This window comes from Chanodichthys erythropterus, chromosome 16, assembly GCF_024489055.1.
Source record: "Chanodichthys erythropterus isolate Z2021 chromosome 16, ASM2448905v1, whole genome shotgun sequence".
Lineage (NCBI taxonomy): Eukaryota > Metazoa > Chordata > Actinopteri > Cypriniformes > Xenocyprididae > Chanodichthys > Chanodichthys erythropterus.
This window is the reverse complement of record NC_090236.1, coordinates 42647054-42665921: the sequence shown is the minus strand read 5'-3', so window position 1 is coordinate 42665921 and position 18868 is coordinate 42647054. Positions and strand designations below refer to the sequence as shown.

Genomic DNA, 18868 nt, shown 5'->3' with positions numbered 1-18868 from the left:
CGTCGGTCTCGCACATCCGTCATGTTTGTAGGTTTTTAACACTTTTTACTCGTATTTGTAGTTCTAATCGAATCCTCGTTCACAGCGCAATGTGTTATGGGCAATATTGTGGTTAGAAGTGTGCACGGATCTGCACTTCGAATTCTAACCGGAAAAAGTAGACCATCCGGGTATCTTTGGAATACTCATTTCAACATACTACGATTTGGGACATACTAATTCTTTTTTCGAATACTATTTAGGACGGATCGTATGCGAATTGGGACGCAGCGATACAGTCATTTGAAAACATGTACACAACACATGTCTTTTTGAGCAGTACATGCTTTTTAATTAAAATATAAAAATATTTTTTACATATAAAATAATGGGGCCAAGCCCCTCCAAGGGTTGCATGAGGTCAAAAAGCTAAAAAAAAAAATAAAATAAAAAAATAGGCAGAAATATAAACACATTGGTTTAATTTTTTTTTTTTTTTTTTTAAATTCTTAACACAGCAACGATCACACAATTAGCCAAATAGTTAATTTTCTGCCCCAAACAGTTAATTTTCTGCCCCAAACCATATTTTGTTAAATAAACACAAACTACATTTCAAAACGCTAAAAACCTTTTTCAACATATACTCTAGCAAAACACAGCAAACCTGATTCAAAATCGAGTCGTTCTGTCAAACACTAACACTAGTTTTCTATCCAACATGAACATATAGTCAATCAAAGTACAATGATTGCCAAAATACTAACAGTTGATGGCATTACGAAAACTGCATTACTTGTTGTGTTTCGGTTCTACCTAGAGAAAATATGAAATCCATTGTTTTTTATAATTCATTTTCCTTTTACTGCATTAATATTAGAATGTTTACATGTAAGCCATTCTACATTTTTGGTTGAGTGTTGAATGTGTGCATTCTTGGAAATAGAAGTGAATGAGTCATTACTTTATAGAATGTGCAGTAGAAAAAAGAAGATGAAAGTAACAGAAATGCTCAGGGTAGCCACTGGTCAGATGTGTCCCCTATGCAGAACTTCAGTGTCCCTCTGTTGGAATCTCTTTCTGGGGTTGGGTGTGTGGTGTTGATGGTGCCCTCATAGAGGGTGGGATGGTGTCCTCTTGTTAGCTAGTGCCCTATGCTGACCACGTATTTTGTAAATATGGAACAGTGGTAGTGGAATCATTGTAGTAAAATTGTTGAAGTATAAAGCTTTTACTGAAATGAAAACATGAAATTGCTGCTATTGATCAACAACAAATCCAACATACATGGTCTTTGGTTACTGTTGAAGCTTTTTTTCAGAATAAAAAGTATAAAAGGTAATTTTATTATTTTTAATTATTATTTTTAATTATTATTATTATTATTAAAGTTTACATCTTTACAATTGTGTTATATAAACTATATGAATTGAGAGAAAAAAGTCAGAATTGTGAGATAAAAAGACATAACTACCTTTTTTATTTTCTATTCATGGCAGAAATAAGCTTTCATAGGTGAAAAAAACACCACAGTCCAGCACACATTCTTCCTCCCTCTCGTCTACCTCTTTTTCTCCCTTATCCTGATCCAACTTCTCCTCTTCTCCTTCATCTATTTCTCTTCCTTTTTTTTTTTTTTTTTTTTTGCTCCTCTGTGTTGTTCTTCATACACACTGAACAAATCCGATTCAAAGAGTCCTATTTTACTGTGTGTCCATGTAATGGAAATAAATTACAGTTTTTTACAGACGCTAGGACACATTTCTCAATACTTAGGTCACTTTTGCAAAACTCTTCACACAGTGAGCACAACAGAAGTCTATGTGGGCTAAACTGAGGATCAATTATCATTGTGTAGGGAAAACACCCTAGGAAGTAAAATTAGCTCAAATGAAATATTTAGGGAATTATAAAGAGTTGTTTAGATTACGACCGAGCAACTGATTCGTCCAGCGTTCATTTGCTCGAGCCGTAATAAGCTCTTGTAACGGATATAAATATCCAACAATCGTGAAAACACTGATTAGAGCACGGTAACTTGATCACAGTTTACAGTTTTTTTTGATTGCTAAACGACAGTGAGCACAACTGGAGCTACATGTGCAAAACTCTAACTACAGTCTGCACTACCAACAGTCACCTAAGCTAAACAGTTAACACATGGCTCAAAACAGGCTCAGTGCAGCCAAACACTGTGCACAACCCTCACTGAGATAACACACTGTCACTCAGAACACACTGAGAGTAAAAACACTAGCATCAAACACCAACACAGAAAATACAATCTTTTCATCTTTACAGTTTGAACAATTTCAGTGACTTCATACAAAGTAGTATTTTCTTCAAAGAAAAGAGTGACATTCTTTCACATAATTTATTTAAATTTTTAGAACCTAATTCTTTAAGGTAAATGGAAATTAGCAGTTTGCTTCAATAGTCTGTAGTAATTTACGAAATTACAGTAATGAGTTACATATATATATGTGTGTGTGTGTGTGTGTTCACTAACAAGTCTAAAACAAGACACCTGCTTAGCCTTTCAGCTGAAATTGCAGTGTTTGAAAGGCACAAGGCTGAAATCTATTCTGTTTTGAATGTGTGGTTCACAGTTTTGACAGCAGTGTGTTAGCATTTGAACAAAGTGCTGTAAATCCACAGTGTTGTGCAGGTTGTAGTTAAAGTCATGGGATAAGTGTGTAGAGTTTTGAAAACTGTGTTCAAGCAATGAAAAACGAACTAGAGTTTGGTCCACATGAACTACTGCTGTGCAGACTGTAGTTAGAGTTTTGCACATGTGACTCCAGTTGTGCCCACTGTCATTTAGCAATTGAAAAAAACTGTAAGACATTAAATCATAAAGCACATAATACAAGACACTTTCCTTTTAAAATCTACAAGGGATTTTATTTATTCTAACACAAAATAATCTAACACAAAGGCACGCACATACACACACACACACACACACACATTCATACGCGTTGCAGTAAGAAGGAAATGAGAGAGAAAGAGTTTTGAGAGAGATAGAGAGAGAGAGATCTGATTAACCGAATTCTTATCAATGCATTTCAAAGACCAGAACGAACCATGAATCATTCATCTAAATGCACCAGTTCAGTTTTCATCTGGAGGTACTTGCTTGCGTTGACTAAGGTGAATTTCCCTCGTCGTGCAGAGAGGGGTTTCCCAAGTCGATGATTGGTCCAGATCAGGTCCGTGTGGAACAATGAAGGAAGTCTCTTTGTCGCTGGAGTTGAAGCGGCAAAAGTCGTTGGTTGAACTTTGTGGCGAAACTTAGGACACAAGACTTTCAGCGGTAAAGGAAAATTAAGTAAAGAAAAGAAAAGTGAGTGAAGGTTGGATGGCTTGAATGAGCGGCTGGTCTGTTCTTCTTGTCACTCCATTGTTCTTGGTACTTGTCTTGGCTTCTTTTCCCAGAACAGAACCAACTCCTTTCTCGTTTACTAACCAACTTCTCTCGTTCACTATCTTGCAATATGATCCTTTAAACTTAGTTGTTTGTCACCCCTCTGAGGAGTCCTGGCCAATCAGACATGGTCCTTGTAGTTAGAAGATGTTTGATAAGTCCGTTAAAATTGTTGGAACAATTTTGAAGCAGATTTATTTGTTCAACAGTCTCTTTGGCTTTCCTGTGAAGTAAGGAAACAAAAGGGGTCTGGATTGTCTCTCTGTCTTCTTGGGTGCCCCTTTGGTATGTCGCTTCTGCTATCAGGAAGCATGTGTCGTAAAAGTAATCAGCCTGGCTTTATCTGCAGACGGGCCGGAGCCAGAACCTCAAATCTGATTTAGAATTATGTTTTGAAAGAATCATCTGAATGATTCATTTGTCTGGTTCTTCCACAGTTCCTACAATTGCTTTGGCATAAAATGCATTCAGTGACCACATCTCTCAAATTTCATCATTTCTTTTCTCAATCAGACACAACAACTGCCAAAACTCTTTGTACGTACAGGCCAGTTTGCACATGCTTACATACTGTTTTCAAAACTGTTAAACTTATGTTCAAAACAATAACATAATACAAAACTGAATAAGACAGCAATTTGCTACATTCTTACAGTAATATTTTAATGAAATATATTTTAAATCTTAAAATTAAATGCTATAAAAACAATTGAATTGTATCTGTATCAGTGGATGGTGTGTATTCAAATTCTTGTATTTTGGAATTACTCGGTGCAAAAAAATAAAAATAAATAAACAACATAAAATGTCGACGAATTCTGCATCATGTCTGATTTACAGTATTTCACAATTGCTAAAACACTAAACCCCATTCTCTGAACCCAATGCTCAGTGGCCTAAACCCATTTGTCGAATCAGTCACTTTGTAGGCAAAACCTTAAACAAGTTCAGGTAGTTAAGACACTGTTTGCAAATCTCATCCACTCTTTTTGCAAAACTTTAAACACATTCTTACTCACTAAAACACATTCTGCACTGTGTTGCAAAATGGTGAATACATGTGGCAAAAGTTAAACACAACTACAACACAGTTGTCATCCTTTAAACACAATGACTCAAAATTATTCACACTTATTTCTAATGATGTGATCAAATCAACTGTATAAAATATAGGTCAGTTCAAAGTGCACAGGTGACACAGGTGCTGAATGATGATACCAACAATAGATGGAAACAATCTGAAAAGTAGAGGAAGAAGAGTATGTGTAAGAGGATGATGAGGAGAAAGAGCAAGGGGTGTGGAGACAAGGCTGTAAGGCTGGATCCGGCTCAGGTTTTTCCCTTTGCCTGGCAAGAGACGACATTGCCTGTGATGTGAAAATGTCCACAACAATATACATTAATATTCAACAATATTATTGATCTGACAGTACTGACAGGATGAGAACTGAACTAAGCTAGCCCAGATGATGACATCACTGTTTTCTGCAGAACTGCTTTATAGAGGAAAACAATTACAGTAATTTACATAATAATTAATGGTCTTTACAATGTAAGTGAATCAACACTGAACTGACATCAGCTGAACAATGACACTATTTTCTTTTAGAGCTGTACAGCCAAAATGAAACCTCTTCGCATTACTGATCATCATGTACCTGTTATCACTGTAGAGCTGCTTTGACTATACTATACTATACTATACTATACTATACTATACTATACTATACTATACTATACTATACTACACTACACTACACTAGACTACACTAGACTATATACTATACTATACTATACTATACTATACCATACTATACTAGACTAGACTAGACTAGACTAGTATCTGTATAGTATAAATTGCAATTGAAATAAAGGTGACTTGACTTGATTTAGGCTGGACCCAACATGAAGACGTGATGCTGAAGCAGAATGAATCTCTCACTGACTCTGAACTTTGTTTTGTGTGTGTGTGTGTGTTTGTGTGTGTGTGTCAAGTCAAGTCAAGTCAAATTTATTTATATAGCGCTTTTACAATTGGTAATTGTTCAAAGCAGCTTTACATATTAGAAGCACAGAAAAAGGGAAGTGGTTAAAAATAAGCTGTACAACCAAGCGTGGTAATATGTAACATATACAAGATGGTGCTACATTACAGTTTTTTCCAATTGCTAACACACTAAAATGACATGCACAGCACAATTATTTAAACTGACACACAGAGAGCAAAACCTCTTCTCAAGTCTCCAAAAGTCTAAACACCTTTTCTGTTTTACACACATTTTGCATTTCAAAATAGCACTTTTTAAATTCACTAAATACAGTTCTCTGCATAAGACACAACAATCTGACATAAAGTCACATGTTTGCCATTTCAAAACACTGCCATTCAAAATGACACTACATGAGCTAATTGGCCAATTACATGTGCCACCTGGCCAAACACCTCAGTGGTTAATTGTTAACACTTCAATCAGGATGTAAGCACTATGAAAAGACCACAGGTGAGAACCTTTTTTTTTTACAACAACAATGGAAGACATTGCAGAGAGAGGAAGAGGAAGAGGAAGAGGGAGGTTTAGAATAAGAGGGGGAGGAAGAGTGAGAGGTAGGGGTAGAGCAGGTAGAGGAGTTCATGGCCAAAGAAGACAAACACTTTCAAATGAAATCAGAGCAACCTTAGTAGATCATGTCATCAACCATGGGTTGACAATGCGTGAGGCTGGACAGAGAGTGCAGCCAAACTTGAGCCGTTTTACTGTCGCCTCTGTCATCCGGACCTTTAGACTGGAGAACCGGTATGTAACCAAAATTTCATGTAGTACACATGTAGTATACCCCATGTCATAGTGTATCAGTTGGGTGACACCTGTTTACTTAGTGTATGACATCAGCCATTCATGAACTGTACAAGTTTCCTGTACAATGTACTCTACTGTGGGGGAAAATATTTAGGCTGCATTGTCCAAGCCCTATATATATTTTTATTTTATTTTTTCTAAAGGACTGAGAGACGACACCATGGTGGAGGAAGGGGCCAAATGAGAAATTCAAAGCCACATCATCCAAGACAACACCTTATTCAACAACATTCAACGAGTTAGTCTGTCCACATTGGCTCGCATTCTCAAGCGAAACCAAATCAGAATGAAACAACTTTATAAGGTGCCGTTTGAGAGAAACTCTCAAAGAAACAAAGAGTTCAGACGAGCATATGTGGATGTAAGTACTATATTGACTGCAGTACACTACACACAACATTGTTTCCCAGTGTACTGGATAACACCATATTGAGTGATTTTTGTTCTTTGTTTTCAGGGAGTACTGGAAATGGATGCTCATGCAATCCCACATGAGTTCATCTTTATAGATGAGGCTGGGTTCAACCTAGCAAAGATCAGAAGAAGAGGGAGAAACCTCATTGGCCACAGAGCCATTATAGATGTTCCTGGCCAACATGGTGGGAACATCACAATGTGCGCTGCCATCTCCAATATGCATGGTGTCCTCCACCGTCATGCCAAACTTGGACCATACAACACAGCCCATATTCTCACATTTCTGGACAGACTTCACAACATTCTCATACCACCAGAGCGTATGAATGATGCAGACCATCAAAGAAACCGGTACGTTGTAGTATGGGACAACGTGAGCTTTCATCGTGCAGCCCCAGTCCAAAACTGGTTTGCTGACCACCCAACATTTCTCGTGCAATACCTCCCACCATACTCACCATTTCTGAACCCCATAGAAGAATTCTTTTCGGCATGGCGGTGGAAGGTATACGACCGGCAGCCCTTTGTGCGCATGCCTCTTGTGCAGGCCATGGAAGAGGCATGTGATGAGATTGATGTGGGTGCAATTCAGGGATGGATAAGGCACTCAAGGCGCTTCTTCCCTCAATGTCTGGCAAGGGAAGATATTGCCTGTGATGTTGACGAGGCGTTGTGGCCAGACCCGGCTGTGCGGCAAGATGCTGCCTAATTATTTTTCTTGCCTTTTTTTTTTTTGTGGTTTTTTTTACTGTAATATATTTTTTTTTCAGAAATGTTGTTTTTCAGTTTACTTTTTTTGTAAGAATATTTTTGTTCAGTCCCATGTAAATATATCTGCTGTGCTTATGTTGTACTGACTTGTTTACTGTAGTGAAGGAAAAAAAATAAAAATGTTGCAACAGCATGTGTGTGTATCTGCAAATATTTCTGTGCATGTGAACAATCTGATACATATTTTAGTATTATGGCAAAGCATACTAAAGATGGGGGTGCTTTTCATTATGCCCAACAGTGTGTAGGTGGTTAGGCAAAAATCTGGTAATATGAATGAAGTGTGTGCCATTTCATGCAAAAGTTTGATTTTGATAATGTTATGTGTAGTTTCGGTTGCAGTGCTTCATTTTGCAGGATATATGAGGTATTTTGCAGTTTGGGTGTGTGGTTTTGTGAATTGTGTTAAATGTTTTGATAAAACCAGACTAGTTTGAAAAATTGTGTGTTAGCAATTGGAAAAAACTGTAAGCCAATGTCGGCTGACTCCCAGGGGTGGAAAAAAACCCCTAGGAGAAAAACCCAGCGTGCTAGCACTGGGAAAAAAGTCCTAGGAGGGAAAAAACCCCTTGGAAGATATATATAATATATGTAAATGGATATGGAGATCAAAATCTGAATTATACATTTTTATTATAGAGATTAAAAATAGATTATATATAAATATATGTAAGCGGATACGGGGATTAAAAATCTGAATTATAGATGCAGCCAGAACTGGGTCTGTAGGCCCTTTGTCTCCTGGGCTACGTTGTAGTCAGGTCCAGACACTGGTTCTCCATCTGATCTGGATACGGCCTGAATCCAGCACCCGGCAAACCTCAGGATAAGCAGAGAGACAGATATTAGCGTAGATGCCATTCTTATTCTGATGTACAGGTATATCTAGTGTTATAGGAAATGTTCTCGGTTCCGGCCGACCTAAATATTGCAGCGTAACAATCCTTTAACGGATTTGAAAAATGTTAATGTATTGATAATGTGTTATGTGTATGCACAAGCAAAGAGATGTGTTTTTAGTCTAGATTTAAACTGACAGAGTGTGTCTGCTTCCCGAACAATGCTAGGAAGATTGTTCCAGAGTTTAGGTGCTAAATAGGAAAAGGATCTGCCGCCTTCAGTTGATTTTGATATTCTGGGTATTACCAACTGGCCTGAATTCTGAGATCGCAATAAACGTGAAGGACTATAATGCATTAAGAGCTCACTTAGGTACTGGGGAGCTAAACCATTTAGAGCTTTATAAGTAAGTAGCAAGATTTTAAAATCTATACGATGTTTAATAGGGAGCCAATGTAATGTTGACAGAACTGGGCTAATATGGTCATACTTTCTGGTTCTAGTAAGAACTCTAGCTGCCGCATTTTGGACCAACTGTAGTTTGTTTAAAAGCCGAGCAGAACAACCACCCAGTAGAGCGTTACAATAATCTAGTCTTGAGGTCATGAATGCATGAACCAACTGTTCCGCATTTGTCATTGAGAGCATATGCCGTAATTTAGATATATTTTTTAGATGGAAGAATGCGGTTTTACAGATACTAGAAACATGACTTTCAAATGAAAGATTGGTATCAAAGAGCACACCCAGGTTCCTAACTGAGGACGAAGGTTTAATGGAGCACCCGTCAAGTATTCAAGGTTTTTTCGTGAGGAAGTTTTTGGTCCAAAGATTAGGATATCAGTTTTTTCTGAATTTAATAAGAAGAAATTTCTTGTCATCCAGTTTTTAATGTCAGCTATGCATTCTGTTAGTTTTGTGAATGTAGCACCCATACAACCACTCTGTATGTTACATACGTGAGAATGGGGGTGCTTGGGTTCGTTGTAGTTCAGGTGGATACCACGAAGGTGCACCTAATGAGTTTCTACTCAATTGTAAAACCTTTTGACAGGAATATTTAACAATAATGAGACCCAGAGATGGTTTTAAGTTTAGAAAATAAATGGGTAAAACCCTGGTTTAATGAATCAAAAGGATTTAGCAAATGAAATATAAAACTTCCCCTAAAACACAATATAAAAGTCCCTAATTCTGACAAAATGTACAAAAATAAATAACCAAAAGATATCCCAAACAATTAAATAATAACCTTAATCCCTTTAAATCACACGTTTTATACCAAAATAAGGGGTGTAAAAATCTTCCTCCCTTATATCTTTCCTAAATATTGAGAATGCACAGAGAACTTTACAAAAACGTGTCAAGTGTCCTGTAACAAGTGTTAGCTAATGCAGTGTTGGGCCCAGTCACACATACATGCTTACATGTTCCAGTTTACTCACGGTACCGATTCAAACGAAGAAGAAGGGAAAAAAAAAGCAACGTTGCAGGCTTGTTTTGGTCTCACAAAACATTGAGTGCGCTGAACAGACACTTACAAAACATTGAGAGCGTTGAAAAGACCGGTCCGGATACTCAGGTGCTGTGCGATGAACCAACAACTCCGCCTCGCATGCGCCCGCCGTGGCTAGCTAGCTCGGCTACCTCCGATCGCGGCGTCCGCTCCGTCAGACGAGTCGCCGGCCTCGTTTCTCGCTCAGTCTCTCGTTTCTCACAGTCACAAACATCCACGGTCCCCTTCTCTGAACCTCCCTGTCAGTTTCGTCGACTTTAATGGCTCTTTTTAGCGTCTTTTTCCTTCTCTCTAAACGTGCGAGCGTCCCGTGCTCCCCACGGGTCCAGCGAGAGAGAGCGAGCACACAAAAAAACGAGCGAGGAAAAAAAACCGCTTCCAGCACTTCCTCATCCGCGTCGCTCTACCCAGTCACGTGTACCCCGTTTTTTTTTTTTACGTGCATGCAGCCAAACACTACTGACAATACAGCGTGAATACTCAAATGACCAATAAAAAGCAGTCACATAAACACAGGAAGGATAAAGTAATAAAAGGATAGCTGCATAAAACCTCTGATAATATTATTTAGCAATATAATATAAACTTTAACCTTTAGTTTTAATCACTGTCATGAAATAAAATGACAAATTATTAATCTCCCTTTAATCATGTAAAATAAATTAGTATTTACTTATTTGAAAATCAGTTGTCACTTATTATTTATTTAAATTAAATAAACGTTTACATTTTAATAGTCATGTGACTGGGTTTTGAGAATAAGAGGGATCAATCATAACCTACCCAGTTTCCCTTACACTATAATACCCGAGTTTACCACTGGGCTACACCCTCCCCCTTCTAGACAATTTTGATGCCCTCATCAAATTAAACCTTAGAGGACTCTAATAGTCTTAAAGTCAAGGGTAGAGGCCAGATTTGAACAAGTGAAACACAACGCCATGGGGTGGCACCAGAGAGTTTGACATTGACGGCTTCTGGAGTCTCCGTGGAGTCCACTTCCCACCAACACTCCATGGCTTAAGACTGTCACAGGGTAGTCACAGGGCTTGCCAAGTTCATCGTAGCTCAGCTTGACCACTGGACGGATGACTCTTTTTGAACGCTCAACTTGTTCAATCTCAGCTTGAGTGTCTGGATAGGGGTTGATGTCTGCTCCCCCTTCTAGAATGTTGACTTCAGGATCAGCATTGGAAGACAGGTTTGGAAGATCATTGACCACTGTCTCGATCTCAGCCGGGTCTTGAGCTTGTCTTTCAGGTTCGGGGACAATTGGCTGGGATTGTTTCGTGGGCAGTTCTGGATGTGTCAGTAACTTTTCCCAGTCGAACTTAACGGGTCTTGGCAGGTATACTTCGTCATATTCTGATTCTGAAGACAAATCTTCATCGTGGTTGTTTGTCTGTACTTGTTCTTTTGTCTTCTGCTGGAATGCTCTGGTCACAGGTCTTTGTTGTGGCTCCACTTCACTTTCGTCGACAGGGAGTCTCACAAGGTATCCAATGGGTAACAGGTGGTTACGATGAATAGTCTTTTCTGCTCCCATACCTCTCTCTGGCTTGATCTTGTAGACAGGTAAGTTGGGTAGCTTCTCCACAACAATATATGGTGAGGATCGCCACTTGCATTTCAATTTGTGCTTGCCTGTGACTCCAAAGTTTCTCAGCAGCACCCTGTCGCCTTTGTCAAGGACTTGCTCTTTGACGTGCTTGTCGTGTGCTTTTTTATTTCTTTGATGGTTCTTGTCTGACGATTCTGTGGCAAGACTGTAGGCTCTTTGGAGATCTTTCTTGAGCTTAGCAACATACTGATGGTAAGACTTTGTCTTTTGGTTGTCCTCGGTCACACCAAAACAGATGTCTACCGGTAATCGAGCTTCTCTGCCGAACATTAGCAGGTAAGGCGAATAACCAGTTGCGTCATTTTGAGAACAGTTGTAGGCATGGACCAACTGACTGATCTTCTGACTCCATTTTTGTTTTTGCTTTGGGTCGAGTGTGCCCAGCATGGTCAAGAGTGTACGATTGAATCTTTCTGGTTGCGGATCTCCCTGGGGGTGGTAGGGCGATGTTCTTGACTTGCGAATGCCCAACATCATCAGAAGGTCTTGGATCAGGTTGCTTTCAAAATCACGGCCTTGATCTGAGTGTATGTGGGCAGGGAGTCCATAGTGTACAAAGTAGCGCTCACATAGTATCTTGGCCACGGTGGTCGCTTTCTGATCTTTGGCGGGAAAAGCTTGGGCGTATCGAGTAAAGTGGTCTGTCACTACAAGGATGTTGGCGAAACCTTGGGAGTCTGGCTCAAGTGACAGAAAATCGATACAAACGAGATCTAGAGGGCCTTGACTAGTGATCTGCTTTAAGGGAGCAGCTCTCTGGGGAAGGGCTTTTCGAGTGATACATCTGCCGCAGTTTTTGATGTACTGCTCAACCTCAGCTCCCATCTTCGGCCAATAGAACCGGCTTCTGATAAGTTCGATGGTCTTGTCCATGCCCAGGTGACCAGATTCATCATGCAGAGATCTCAAAACCATCGGAACATACTCTCGGGGCAGTACCAGCTGCTTTACTTCAATTCCATTTTTCTCAACCTTTCGGTAGAGCAGATTGTTTTGAATGAACAGTTTACTTGCTTCTTTGTTCAACAGGACTGAAGTTGGATTGTCGAGGCTGGTGAATGATGGACCACCACGAAGTGACTGTTTGACTGGAGCGATAGTAGAGTCAACATCTTGAGCGGTGACAAGATCTTTGTGACTGAGCTGACTCAAAGAACCAAGATCCAGCCGGACTGGGTAGGCGAAACACTCTGGTATACCATCAGGTGACAATCCGAGTGACTCAGCTATAGTTGTGGACTCTGTTGTAGTTTCACAGCACTTGATCTGCTTACACAGAGCTTGAACACTTTCATTCGTTACGGTTTGCCAGCCTTCTTCTGGAGTTGGAAGGGGGTTGCGTGACAGGGCATCTGCATCGATGTTGCTAATGCCAGGCCTGTACTGCAGTGTGAAATGGTAAGTGGCAAGTGCTGAGAGCCAGCGGTGACCTGTCGCGTTGAGTTTGGCAGTCGTGAGGATATAAGTGAGGGGGTTGTTATCGGTTCTCACGGTAAACTGTGCTCCATACAGGTAATCGTGGAACTTGTCGACCACTGCCCATTTAAGTGCCAAAAACTCAAGCTGGTGTACTGGATAGTTCTTTTCAGAGGCACTTAGCTTGCGGCTTGCGAAAGCAACAGGTCTCAAGCCCTCGGGGTACTCTTGGTTGAGGACAGCGCCGAGCCCATGACAACTGGCATCAATGTGAAGTATGTAAGGCTTGGTGGGGTCACCGAATGCCAGCACCGGTGCGTTTGTGAGGCAGTGGATGATCTTTTGGAATGCCTCTGAACAAGACTGGTCCCACCGGTCACCAAAAGGCTCATTTACTTTGTAGTAGGTCTTGTCTGCTGCAGAGGTAGACTTTCGCTTCTTTTGGGTGGGAGGATAACCTTTGCACAGTTCTGTAAGTGGTCGAACGATGATGGAATAGTTTTTTATAAACCTGCGGTAGTAGCCGCAGAACCCCAGAAACGACTGCAGAGAAGAAAGGTCGGTTGGCTGCTTCCACCGCTTCACTGCTTCAACTTTGTCCGGGTCCGTGGCGATACCATGCTCGGAGACAATGTGCCCGACGTAGGTGACTTGTGAGCGACAGAACTGGCACTTGTCGAGGGACAACTTGAGTCCAGCTTCTTCAAGACGAGTGATGACTTTGAGTAGTCTTTGCTCATGCTCCTCCAAAGTCTTGCCGAAAACAATGAGATCATCAAGATAGACGATGACTTCAAGCATGTGCATGTCCCCGACTGCCTTTTCCGTTAATCTTTGAAATGTCGCAGGGGCCCCTGTGATCCCCTGCGGCATCCGCTCAAACTGGAAAAATCCCAGAGGACAAATGAAGGCAGTTTTCTCTTTGTCCTCCACAGCCATTGGGATTTGATAGTAGCCGCTGCGCAGATCCAGCACTGAAAACCACTTACTGCCAGACAAGCAATCGAGAGCGTCGTCGATACGTGGTACAGTGTACTGATCTGGGATAGTTCTGCGGTTCAGGGTGCGGTAGTCGACACACATACGAAGTTGACCATTCTTTTTACGTGCAAGGACTATGGGTGATGCATATGGACTTCTTGATTCTTTTATGATCGCAGCCGCCAACAAACCTTGCAGGTGACGCCGAAGATCATCCAAATCCGCAGGGGCAATACGTCGAGATCGCTCTCTGAAAGGAGTGTTATCGTTCAGACGGATGTGATGCTCTACCCCTCTAGCCAAACCGTTATCCCACTCTTCAACAGAGAACACGTTGGAGTGTTTGGCAAGCTTTTTGCTCAGCCTCTCTTTCCACTCCTTGCTGATGGGGGACTCACTGAAATCAAACAGAGAGGGATCCATAGCTGGAACAGATTCAACTTTAGGGTTTGGTGCATCTGTCACAATGTCAGCGACGTGAAGGTAAGCGATAACGGTGCCCACTGGAATGGCAGTTTGTTTTAGAGACTCATTACGCAGAAGCACCAGGAAGTTGTTTGGATCTAGCATCTTGGAGAACAGCACAGTGGGCTGGACCAGTACACTTGGCGGAAGAGCAGGTGAGTGGGCTCGTTCAAGGATGAGTATGCTGTCTCCGATGTCTTGTTTTTCTTTGACTTTGCAGATAGCAACGTATTCAGTGCCAGGAGGGATGCTGAGAGGACCAGGACCAGACCACTTAACTTCAGCCACCGGTAAGTCTTTGTTGTCTTTTGTAGACGTCACTGCAAGAACAGGTAAGTGGTTTTTCTCTTGAACTTGGATGTTGATTGAGTTGAAGTTCTCTGTGTCTTCTGTCTTTGTTCTGGACTTAAAAGGCTGAACCCCCCTAACGTTTGTGCCGATCAGGACAGGTATAGACTCTGAGCAACGTGGATCAGGGCACACCAGGGCCAGGACAGGAACAGACTTTACTTTGTAGCACTTGGACATTTGTGGCAGCTCCAGCTCAACTTGGATGTAACCTTTGTATGGGTAACTGCTCTCTGACTCACTTAGGCCCCATATGGCTAAACTGGTCACAGAGTTTAACTGAATGTGTGAAAGGTGTTCGGCATACCAGCTGTCGAAGATGATGGTAACTTGAGAGCCACTGTCCATCAGCGCAGTGCAGGGGTTACCATTGATCTTGACTTGAGCAGTGGAGGGTGGTCCCACGAGTCCCTTGGGCAAACTGTTGGTCTGTACATTTACAGAGCTTCTCTTGACACTCGCATTTGTGTTTTTTGTTCTTGTTTCGTTATCAGATTTGTAGTTCTGCTTGTACTTTCTTTGAGCTTGCAGCAGTTTCTGAATAACTTTGGGATAGTTCTCAGGAGATACACACTTATTTGCAAAATGCCCGTCTTCGCCGCACCGATAGCAGAAAAAATCACTTGGGTCTCTGGCGGTAGAAGGTCTTTGCTGCCAGGGTCTGGACTGGGTCTCTTGTGGGCAGGTCTCAGTAGCCGGACTGTACTTAGGCTTGACTGACATGACAGAGACTTGCTTTCGGAGCTTGACTACTTCTTTCTTTAAAGCTTGAACATTCTTGTCTTCTAAATTCTCTGCCGCCGGAGTGACTGAAGGCGGAGCGCTCGTCGAACGGTGACTTCACATGGCGGCGGAGACAGAGAGTTCACATACTTGTGCTCTGAGTTGGTGTATTTCGGCTTTCAACTCTTTTAACTCTGTGTCAGGGGTCACAGCAGCACTTTTGGCGTAGACGGCTTTGGATGGATGGAGTCTGCGACGTGAAGCTTCCTGCTCCTCCTCCAGGCGTATCTCATTCAGCAGCTCAAGAAAAGTGGGAGGACTGTCTCTGCGGTCTCTCAATCCAAGATTTAATATCATAAGATCAGATCTGATGGCCCCTTTAATGAGTTGATCAAGACGTGCTTTGTCTGCTGCTGGAGTCCACCCTTTTGAACAACTTTATTCAGAACTCTCTCAAGTCGTCTCAGGAACTCAGAGAGTTTCTCGTTGGGGTGTTGACACATCATTCTGAAAGCAAAGTAAAGTTCTTCACCACTCTCAGTGTTGCCAAAGGTGGTCTCAAGAATGTCAATGTAGTCCCTAGAGGTTGCAGATGGGTTGTTGAAACGGACAGCTTGGAGGATCTCAAGTGCAGGACCCTTTACACTTTCCATTATTCTCATTTTCTTTTCTCTTTCAGGACGATCACATTCTTCAATCATAAGTCTGGCTTGTTCAACCCAGTTTTCCAACTGTTCTTCTCCCAGGGGTATGGGCATGACCCCTGAGAATGTGCGCAGTCTTCTGTAAAGGCTATTGTCACCATGTGTGGGCTTACTGGTCATTTGCAGGATATCACCAACTGCTCGAATGATAGCTTCAGGAGTGGAGGCTTGCAGTGGGGAAAAAAGACTGGAATCTTGTTGCGGCACATCTTGGCCATCACCGGCTGCCTGAGCTTGGGGTTCTTCCTCCTGCTCAGAAGGTCCAAAGATCCTCCATGTCATAGCAGACCCCTCAGGAACAACATCAAGAGGAATAGTGGCCGTATTCACCTTCTCCCTGCACTCACATAGCACAGTTAAACTTTGAGACTGTGGGTCATACATCCTTCCTCTCACTTTGACTCTCCCGAGTACTTTGATTGTCTGCATCGTTTCTTCAATGAAACCAACTTCAGTTTCTGGAGGTACATCTTTAACCAGCAAGGCTTTCACCGGGTCTATGCCTTCTCCAACACACCAGTTCTTCAACTGAGCCATCCTCATGGGTTGTGCGCTTACATGAATCACTTATCAGAACTAAATTTGGTAAGTTTTAGTTGTATTTTAACCCCAATAAATCTTAATTTGCGTTTTTGTGGCTTAAAATGCTTAGTAGAACTCTTTTGCTGTTTCAAAGTTTTCTCAATAGATACTCTTTAATATGGTTTTACATGTGGGTTAACAGCTAGCCAGCTTTTGCTTCTAAACTACTTTTTAAACAAAATATTTAAAATCTCTGGGTCAACTAAAGTTAGAGCTGATTTAAAACTACTTTTGAACTAAATTGATCCCAGCGGTGCCTCCATTTTATTTATGTAGCACCCATACAACCACTCTGTATGTTACATACGTGAGAATGGGGGTGCTTGGGTTCGTTGTAGTTCAGGTGGATACCACGAAGGTGCACCTAATGAGTTTCTACTCAATTGTAAAACCTTTTGACAGGAATATTTAACAATAATGAGACCCAGAGATGGTTTTAAGTTTAGAAAATAAATGGGTAAAACCCTGGTTTAATGAATCAAAAGGATTTAGCAAATGAAATATAAAACTTCCCCTAAAACACAATATAAAAGTCCCTAATTCTGACAAAATGTACAAAAATAAATAACCAAAAGATATCCCAAACAATTAAATAATAACCTTAATCCCTTTAAATCACACGTTTTATACCAAAATAAGGTATAAAATCCCTTATATCTTTCCTAAATATTGAGAATGCACAGAGAACTTTACAAAAACGTGTCAAGTGTCCTGTAACAAGTGTTAGCTAATGCAGTGTTGGGCCCAGTCACACATACATGCTTACATGTTCCAGTTTACTCACGGTACCGATTCAAACGAAGAAGAAGGGAAAAAAAAAACAACGTTGCAGGCTTGTTTTGGTCTCACAAAACATTGAGTGCACTGAACAGACACTTACAAAACATTGAGAGCGTTGAAAAGACTGGTCCGGATACTCAGGTGCTGTGCGATGAACCAACAACTCCGCCTCGCATGCGCCCGCCGTGGCTAGCTAGCTCGGCTACCTCCGATCGCGGCGTCCGCTCCGTCAGACGAGTCGCCGGCCTCGTTTCTCGCTCAGTCTCTCGTTTCTCACAGTCACAAACATCCACGGTCCCCTTCTCTGAACCTCCCTCTCAGTTTCGTCGACTTTAATGGCTCTTTTTAGCGTATTTTTCCTTCTCTCTAAACGTGCGAGCGTCCCGTGCTCCCCACGGGTCCAGCGAGAGAGAGCGAGCACAAAAAAAACGAGCGAGGAAAAAAACCCGCTTCCAGCACTTCCTCATCCGCGTCGCTCTACCCAGTCACGTGTACCCCGTTTTTTTTTTTTACGTGCATGCAGCCAAACACTACTGACAATACAGCGTGAATACTCAAATGACCAATAAAAAGCAGTCACATAAACACAGGAAGGATAAAGTAATAAAAGGATAGCTGCATAAAACCTCTGATAATATTATTTAGCAATATAATATAAACTTTAACCTTTAGTTTTAATCACTGTCATGAAATAAAATGACAAATTATTAATCTCCCTTTAATCATGTAAAATAAATTAGTATTTACTTATTTGAAAATCAGTTGTCACTTATTATTTATTTAAATTAAATAAACGTTTACATTTTAATAGTCATGTGACTGGGTTTTGAGAATAAGAGGGATCAATCATAACCTACCCAGTTTCCCTTACACTATAATACCCGAGTTTACCACTGGGCTACACGAATTTGTAGGTTTCGTCAGGGCGCGAGGAAATATAGAGCTGAGTATCGTCAGCGTAGCAGTGAAAACTAACACCATGCTTTCTAATTATCTCTCCTAAGGGCAGCATGTACAAAAAGCAACGGTCCTAGTACTGAGCCTTGTGGTACTCCATATTTAACCTGTGATCGATACGACATCTCTTCATTAACTACTACAGACTGATAACGGTCAGATAAGTATGATTTGAACCATGCCAAAACAATTCCACGAATGCCAATATAGTTTTCAAGTCTTTTTAGAAGAATATTGTGATCGATAGTGTCAAAAGCAGCACTGAGATCTAATAACACTAATAGAGAAATACAGCCACGATCGGATGATAAGAGTAGATTGTTTGTAACTCTAACAAGAGCAGTCTCAGTACTATGGTTTGGTCTAAATCCTGACTGGAAATCCTCACAGATTCCATTTTTTTCTAAAAAGGAACACAGTTGTGTTGAAACTGCCTTTTCTAGTATCTTTGACAGAAAAGGTAGATTCGAGATTGGCCTGTAA

The 18868-nt window shown here is 41.0% G+C and overlaps 1 protein-coding gene across 1 annotated transcript; it reads right to left on the bottom strand.

Moving 5' to 3' along the window:
• Positions 1–15715: 15715 nt before the first annotated feature.
• On the bottom strand, positions 15716–16603 carry LOC137003853 (paraneoplastic antigen Ma1 homolog). The gene has a single exon (XM_067364109.1). The coding sequence runs from the start codon at positions 16601–16603 to the stop codon at positions 15716–15718; it is 888 nt and encodes a 295-aa protein (XP_067220210.1).
• Positions 16604–18868: the final 2265 nt, after the last annotated feature.

Excerpts from the sequence above, each read along its gene's own strand:
- LOC137003853 (XM_067364109.1), bottom strand. The coding sequence starts at position 16,603 with ATGGCTCAGTTGAAGAACTGGTGTGTTGGAGAAGGCATAGACCCGGTG.